The following is an 8534-nucleotide window of genomic DNA, read 5'->3' as shown; positions in this document are numbered from 1 at the left end:
TATTGCCTGTTAGAAAGCAAAGGAGGATATATTGGTTTAGATCCCAGACACACACACAGTGACTCATTGCTCACACACACAAACACACACACATACAGTCCTACACAGCCCCATGCAGGTACAGGGCCAGGAACTTGCTGAAGACGTCAGGCTTGTATCCTGTCAGACCAGCTGGTACCTGCAGGGAGAAATAAAGCCACCAATCAGAAACACTCACACATGAGGTTAGTGAACCACTGCCTTAATCGGTCAGTTTTTGTGTATTGTGTGACTCTGGGATCTAAACCCACAGCAGGACATTGCTTAGCTTCCGTGGTCAGTTACCAACAGACAGAAGCTGATCTTGGTCATACCTTCACTTGTTTCTTCTTGATGAGTGGTCGCACTTTTGCAAAGTCATAGAGCTCAACATTTTCATCCAGCCACACCTGCAGGTAGAAGACAGCGTTTGAATAACACGGCAGGCAATGAGCAAACTCATTCTAACATCAGGTGGCATACATTTGCATATACTTTGATTGGCAATTCGGACTGATATGGAAAACTGACTTTTTTTTTCATTACTTGAAAGATATGAGTTTATTTGCATTTATTTTCAGTCCTCAATAAAAGCAGGTGCAAAAATATAGTCCCAATATCCTCATTCGGTCTTGATACTGCAAATGTGCAAACTAGCACTACACACCTGTGGTCAAACACTCTGGTGCACTGATTTGTCCTTCATAACGCTACACTGGGAACAACACATAGGCAGAAGGAGAGCTAATTAACGTTAGCAGGTTTTTTGGGGGGAATTTTTTCCTGATCCGATGTGAGGTCCCGGAACAGAGGATGTCGTATGTGTACAGATTGTAAAGCCCTCCGAGGATAATTAGTAATTTGTGGTTCTTGGCTATACAAAATAAACTGAATTGAATAATACATAGTATGTCAAAGGCAGTATGCCAACAATACCATAGCCAGCATGCATTTCTGGCTGTTCTGACCCATAATCCTTTGCGCAGCAGACATATGAGAAACAGGATGTTCAATGTTATGAGGTTACAGTACGTACTTTGTACTTGAAGTAAAAAGATTAAGTATGTGATTTGGAAGTTGTTTGAAGGAGATGTTTTCACAACAATAATAAATAGATTTTAAAGAGAGAGCTATAAATCTTTTTTGTTTTTAGAAAATCATTGGTGCCAACCATAGACTGTATGTAAGAAGTGAGCGTGGTCCCCTTGATGCCATCTTGGCTTTTTGCAACGAGTGAGTGGAAGTGACTTTTAGACAGCGACAAGTGTCATTATGGTCTGTTTGACTCTAAATGGATAATAATAATTTACTAAATGAACATCACGCTGTATTGAAGACTTGAAACTAGAGATTGAGACAAACTGAATACTTTCACATGCAACACAAATATGACGCAGAGAACTTCTGCAATAAAGGCCACAACCGATCCCATCGTGAGGGACGTCATATTCAAAACTCACGCCTGTATTGTTCAAACGACACCTCTGCCGGCGTGAATATATTGTAACCTTTTATGGAAAAAGAGTTGAAATCGTTTTGATACAAAATATTGTCTGCCAGGTGTTTCGTATATGTGTCGTTTATTTGTCTCGCCCCAGTGAGTCTAGGCGTTCACTTGGTCATTCTAGATCAGTGGCTCTTAACCTGGGTTCGATCGAACCCCAGGGGTTTGGTGAGTCACTCTCAGGGGTTCGGCAGGGGTCAAGACACACACAGTATAGCCCGGTACACACTAGCAATGTCGGGCCGCAACACACAATCTTTCTTCTTCCCCTTACGGTAATTTTAGTGTTGCATGTTACTTCCTGTCGCCGGTGACGGGGTCCGTATTTCAATCCCTTTATACTAACTATGTCGAGCAAAAAAAGAAAGCGGTTCGACGAATATGTACAATATGGATTCACGTGTATAAAGGAATGTGATGGGAGTCAGAGTCCTCAATGCATTTGCAATGCCAAGTTGAGCAATTCTAGTCTAGCAACGGCAAAACTAAAGAAACACTTCCTAAAGCTGCACGAAGATGGGAAATACAAGAACACAACGCTCTCTGAATTCAAGCTGAAGAGAGCCAGATTCGATGAAAAGGCTACTCTGCCGGTTCTCGGCTTTGTACCCATCGACAAACCGATCCTCACAGCGTCGCACAAAGTTGCGTACCTGATCGCAAAGCAGGGCAAACCACACACCATTGGTGAAACACTCGTGAAAACCAGCTGCATTGAAGATGGAGAATATTATGCTGGGAAAAGCTGCTGAAGATAAGTTATCCCAAATTCCTCTTTCAAATGACACGATCAGCAGCAGAATAGATGACAGATCTGATTTCAAGCCCAGCAAAATTCAGCCTCCAACTCGACGAGACCACCGGCGTAGGCCGCTTGTTGTATTTGTGCGCTATATGAACGACGACGAGAAAAAGGGAGATTTTTTATTTTTAGTCAATGTGAAGAAACTCGTGGATGACTTCTTCAGAGACAACGATCTTTCGTGGAATGTGGTTTCCTGCCCTGCCGGCTGGTTACCTACCGGCTGGTTACCTGCCGGCTGGTTGCCTGTCGGGCTGGTTACCTGCCCGGCTGGCTGGTAGCCATGAAAACTAAGAAAAGGAACAGACTTTGTTGCGAAAATGATATGAGAGTGGCACTTGCCAAGGTGAAGCCGTGCATTTCTGAACTTGTATCTGAAAGGCAACAGCAAAAGTCACATTGATTTGCAGTAAATATTCATTAAATTATGTTTTTGTGTAAAATTCATGTTTTGTTGGTTTTGTTCTTTGAACACAGTGATTTTGTGTGCAACTGACGCATGGTTCATTTTGTGCACTAACAAAATATATACCAATGTTTTGAAGAAATCATATTTAATTTTTTCCAATTACGAAGGGTTCGGTGAATGCACTGATGAAGCTTGCAGGGTTCAGTACCTCCAATAAGGTTAAGAACCACTGTTCTAGATGATTTAACCAAACATGAGCTTCATTGTATTTACTGCTGGGTGTTGTCTGCTGTTTTGAGTTGTCTGCAAGGAGCCATAACAGTTCAGTTAATGATAAAAAAGAGGAGCAGGAGGATGAAGCACCTGGTTCTTGATGCCGTCGTCTCCTGAGAGATCTGTGGTGTTGAGCTGCAGAACCAGAAACTGGAAAATTCGGCCGTTGGTCCCCACTGCCTGTACCGTTACGGGACGATCCAATACGGGCTGGGGCTGGGTCTGAGACAGACACACACACACACACACACACACACACCAGGATAATTATGGAATGTGGATCAGACACTGGTAATACGATATCAGATTAGCACCTGTTAGGTGCTCGTGCATTCTTACCCCGTAGAGTTTGTGAGCACGGACCAGAGCGTTTCCAAAGGCGAACAAGAGCATCTTGGCTCTGAACTGCTCTGGCCGGAGTTTACAGCTAGCATCGGCTCCGTCCAGGAAGTACAGTGTGTGGGCATGAGGATATGGGTAGTCACCCCTGAAACCTGATTGGACCACAGAGACGTCATTAGCAGGACTGAGCACTGGACAAAAGAGACACTCCTCGCCGACAGTATTAGATGTCTGAGGCGACAGAGGTCTTCTCACCGGTACAGTTCAGCTCCTCCTTGTACACGTGGACTTGCTGCAGGTCGATGGTGGGGGAAACGGGGTACAAGGTTTCCAGGACATGATCTGCCGTGTCGCCCACTTCCTGTTTCCCAGAAACCTCTGGGAGAGGATCCATGCAGTTGTGCAGTAAACCATTCTGACCCCGGATCTGGAACAGGTCCTCACCTGGTGTTCAAACATGGAATGACATTGGAAGTCTGTTAGTATTATGGAAGCCCTGAAGAGAGAAAAACTCATTCTGGTGAATCCATTTTCTAAGTCTGACTTACTTATTTTTTTGTGCAAAATCAATTGTTTGTTGTTGTAATACTAATCATGACCACAAGGTCAGATTGCAGCGTGTTTTTTTTCCAGAGTTTAAACTCTCCCTGCACTCTAAACACAAGAGACATATATTGTGTGTTAGCAAGTTATGTTCAAAACTAAACATGCATTTTTAACTATTTAGAACACAGGGTTGTGGCGCACTACAACAACCATTGGATGGATTGCCATAAGAGATAGTGCAGACATGTATGGTCCCCAGTGTAACCAGCCGCCCAATGTGCTCACGTACCCTGTGGAAAACCTTGCATTGTTTACATAATATCTCGAGTCTTCTTCTTTGTTGGAAAATTACTGCCAACTGTTGATCAGTGGAATAGCATGAACAGCATGCCGAATAAAACAAGCAAAACAGGGACCCACTTGTAAACACATTGCTCCATTAGCACTAGTAGCGATCAAAAGCTCCACAAGGGGTACATTCAAGTATTACACCAAGTAATCCGAGACGTCGTATTACCTCTTTTCCATGTGGCTGCTAAAGAGTACTTCTCAGAAAGGATCCTCCTTCCAATCCCTGGGTGGCTGGACTGAAGAGTTGCACACAGATGGAGCAGGTTGAAGAGCAATGTGTTGCTGGGAGAGGAACACACAGATCACAGAGGCTCATTTAAAAAAGGTGAGTAAACAAACACTATTTGACTTCAGGTGACCCTGAACAAATAACTAAGGCTTCCTATGGCACTGGTCCTAGCAAAGCACCAGTGCTACTTGGCTGCATGGTGCTCAGATGAAACCTGTGTTTCCCTCTGACAGAGGGGACTTCACACTGGCCTTAGGGGGATTCAGGTTTGGGGATTTTTAGATTTTGCAGTAGATTTTCTGAAAAGCATATAGTTTTGCAACACATTAAAGGTTATCTATATGATATTCAGAGCATGAATCTATATTCATGCTAACAGCACTATCAGCGCTGTTAGTACCGTTAGCTCCTAGTTGCAGACTCAGCTGTTACCATATTGAAAGCTGTGTGGAGGAAATAGATATGCTCGGACTTTGGTATTGAGCCCATCAATGATTTTTACTGGAAGGTAATTCAGTGTCCACATAAACCAGAATGTACCGACTTGTGGTTAATCCTGATCAGTGTGACACGCTACCTGTATTTCTCTTTGCCTGGTCGCTCCTCTGTCGTGTCCCAGAAGCGGGCGTGTTTGATGGCGTTCTGCACGCGTTCATCCTGATCCGGTATCTGATTGGCAGGACTCTCTGTCAGTGAGAGGAGCTGAGGCGGCAGACCGGGAATCAGTTTGGTTTTGGTCAACCACAGAGCCTGACGCACGCCTGAGACAGAGAGATACACATTTGAAAGGACATGAGGTTTTGAAAAAGGATTAATTAACTTGCACTCCTATGCCGCTGGGCTTTCTACAGTAGGAGCACTGCATCCAATCATGAAGCTCGGAATCTGTCTGCGTGTTCTTCACACATCACGAAAACCGATCTTCAGATCTGATTCACACGTGATGGGGGTTTTGCCGGGGACCCCATGGACTGCTTTGTCGAATTTGGTGCAATTGTGATACATGACACGTGCAATATTAATAAACTTTGAATGAACAAGCGCTCTGTGCGGCGTGGGGGGCGGAGCTTCAAGGCTCTGCAGTCCAGCATGTCGTCTGCTTCGAAGAAGCCCACCGACAGCCCGAGTACAGCCCGCTAACGTGACATGGATAACGTTACAAGCAAACTTTCTTCACTTCCCTGGATTCCACCAGCAGATCGACTACGGGAACAGCATCGGTCTGCCATGGAAACGTATACTGAAGTTATGGTCGTACTCATTTATTACTCAATAACTCTGGCTGCCTCGGCCTGTTTGAAACCTTTTGCGTTAGACGTTAGGCGGCGGGCTGTTCGCTCCATGGGTTCACGACAGCACGCCAAGCGACAGCCGGGCCGGTTTCAAGGCTCTCCAGATCTCTGGGAGCATCACAGCAACTTTCCAAACAGCCGTTGTTTGGAAAAACTGTACGGATTACTTTCTCGCATGAAAAGACAGTCAAACTAAACAAAGTGACATATGAACAGCTTTTAATAAACAGCAGTCAACTTTATTTCTGAAGTAAAACTTTTGAATATTTATAAGTGATTTGACCATAAGTTATGGTTGGTCATACTCTTTTTACTCAATAACAATCAACGTCGCTTCAACTTACTGTAGTTACATTAAATATAATTATTATACATTTGGAAAATCTGAATCTGCAACCGGGCAAAGTCATTGACGGGCAAATGTAGTACAACAATGCTTTCATTTGCAGTTGTACTGCACAGTAAGCAGTATATACATCCTTTTGAGGAGCTTTTGTAAGTTATTTCAGGATAAAATAAGATGGAATAGTAGCATAATTCAAAATGTTTAATGGGATATCTAAAGAAGAGTATCCAGCACCTCCCGATTTTCTTTCGAAAGAGTAATAAGACCAAGATAAACTTAATTTAAAATTCTATCAGTTAATTACATTCCTGGTCATCTACGAAGGTGTAGAAGATATTTCACCTTTGACAACATGATTAAATGCTGAGAGTCCGTGTGGTACTCGGATACATTCGGCATATCATAATCCTCCGAGCAGCACTTCAGATCTCAGTGTATACTCGTCTTCCAATCATTGTTGCAAAAAGACCAACGGCATAGGAATGATGAGCCTTTATACAACAACGATGTGCTTGAAGCGTGATGCGGACAGAAAAGGGCGATAGTTTTACAGAGTCCAGAGGAAAGTGGGGGGAATGAGATGTGCAGGAGGGAACAGGAGAGAGGAAACCGTCATTTCAAGGCTGCGATTTGGACACACTAGACTGAACGGCATGCTATGGAAAATAGGGAAACAGGGCACGGGAAGATATGACTATTGTGGTCAGGTAGAAACAATCGAACATGTTATTCTACACTGTCAGAGGTATGTGAATGAAAGGAGACAGCTAGTTGGAGGCCTCGGCAAGGAGGGGGTACGGTTGGATATGGCGTGTGTGCTGCAAGGTAACTCCAGTGGGTGCTGTAAAGCACTATTGCAGTATCTTAGAATAACAAGGATTATTGAGAGAATATGAGCCCTAGGTTTATTTATTTATGTTGGTTTGTTTTGGTTGGTTATATTGTGTGTATATATGTGTGTGTGTTTTGTTGTTTGTTTTTTGTGTGTTATTTGTTGCCAACCGCCAATAGAAGAAGAAGAAGAAGAAGAAGAAGAAGAAGAAGAAGAAGAAGAAGAAGAATGCAGGTGAGGCTCGTTACCTTCCAGTGCGCTGGTCCTCTGGTTGTACACAAAGCACGGCTTCTCTTTGAACAGCGCCATCTCGTGGGCCGGAGGAGCCTTGTAATATCGCGGGTCCTTGTAGTCCCTCTCCCACAGCGGGTTAACGGGCTTCGACAGCCCCGGCACAAAGTGCATCCTTTCCCCGTAGGTGACCATCTCCAGCCCGGGGATCTCCACTCGCTCCCTGGGTTTGCGTGCCGGGAGGACCTTGGCTGTCAGAGGGCGGCAGACACCGAAGTGCCTGCTGGCCTGAACGTGGCCGGCTCCTCCATGTGTGCACAGCCGCCTCAAGTCCTTCAACAAGACGGTTTGGGGGAAGAACGGAGCCGCCGTTTTTAAACACTGAGTCGCTTCTGGAAACATGTCCGCTTCTAGTGTGCTTCTGAGCGAGTGTTCAAGATTCAAGCCGTTATTCTGACCTCAGTCAGTAAATAGAGTTGCAGGGCGCCGCCATATTGGATTTTCTTCTTCGTCTTCTATTTGCGGTTTTGACGGTGGCTGGCAACACGCATAGCAGCTGCTTTCCCGCCACCCTCTGCTTCGGAGTGGGACCATCATGTCCGTTCATACGGAAAAGCCCCACTGCTCGCGCCTCTCGACCGGTGTTACGGTTTAACAGGCGACCATGTTAACTGGCGACTTTCGGCCGAAAGCGTCTCCTGTTGTCGTCGTTACAGCAGATGTTGAGAATAGCAAGAGAACACGTAGCTGTCCTCGTGAATGCCGCATTGTTTAATTCTGCAGTTCAATGTCTAACTTTCTCGTCTAAAGTCTCTGGTCAAAACATACCGGACTAGACGTTGTTGAGTCTTTTCTGGGAAATAATCCACGCGAGTGGAAACGTCGCTTGTTGTTTATGTGTTGAAACAGGAAGTCAGCAAATTGCCTTTCCTTTGAAATAAAGTTGTTACGAATAACACATAATGACTGTGGAGTCTGTTTTGTGCAAATATCTGTCACGTAAATGAACTCTATAGTACACGAAAAAGAAGAGACAAAAGATATAAGTTTAATTAACGGGATTCGAACTCATATCGTTGGGTGGAAAAAGATCAGAGGTCAGTGGCTTTACTACTACACCAGGATAGACAAAGTTGATTTTCTTGTGGATTTACCATGAAATGATCTACAACACAGTCAGCAGTCACATTTAAACGGCAGAGAGCCACTAGATCAACTTGCGACCAACTGCGACTCCATGGAGCATGTTGACGTGACCTGCAGAGCACTTTACAATATCGCTGCTTTCTCAAACTAATAGACAGCTGTTTAATATCAGACCATTCAAAACGTCTTTGTAGAACTACAAATTAATGAGGC

At 44.4% G+C, this 8534-nt stretch overlaps 1 protein-coding gene across 1 annotated transcript; it reads right to left on the bottom strand.

The window, feature by feature from the left end:
- mrpl37 (mitochondrial ribosomal protein L37) lies at positions 1 to 7577 on the bottom strand (the record flags this gene model as incomplete). Its single annotated transcript, XM_079222781.1, has 8 exons — positions 1 to 178; positions 354 to 428; positions 3097 to 3228; positions 3346 to 3500; positions 3604 to 3792; positions 4412 to 4527; positions 5052 to 5235; positions 7193 to 7577. 8 exons carry the CDS (start codon positions 7575 to 7577, stop codon positions 101 to 103), a joined length of 1314 nt encoding a protein of 437 aa, XP_079078907.1. The 3' UTR covers positions 1 to 100.
- Between the last annotated feature and the right edge of the window lie 957 nt (positions 7578 to 8534).

Source organism: Taurulus bubalis, assembly GCF_910589615.1.
Source record: "Taurulus bubalis genome assembly, chromosome: 1".
Lineage (NCBI taxonomy): Eukaryota > Metazoa > Chordata > Actinopteri > Perciformes > Cottidae > Taurulus > Taurulus bubalis.
Note: the sequence above shows the minus strand (reverse complement) of the source record. Positions and strands in the feature narration are given on the sequence as shown.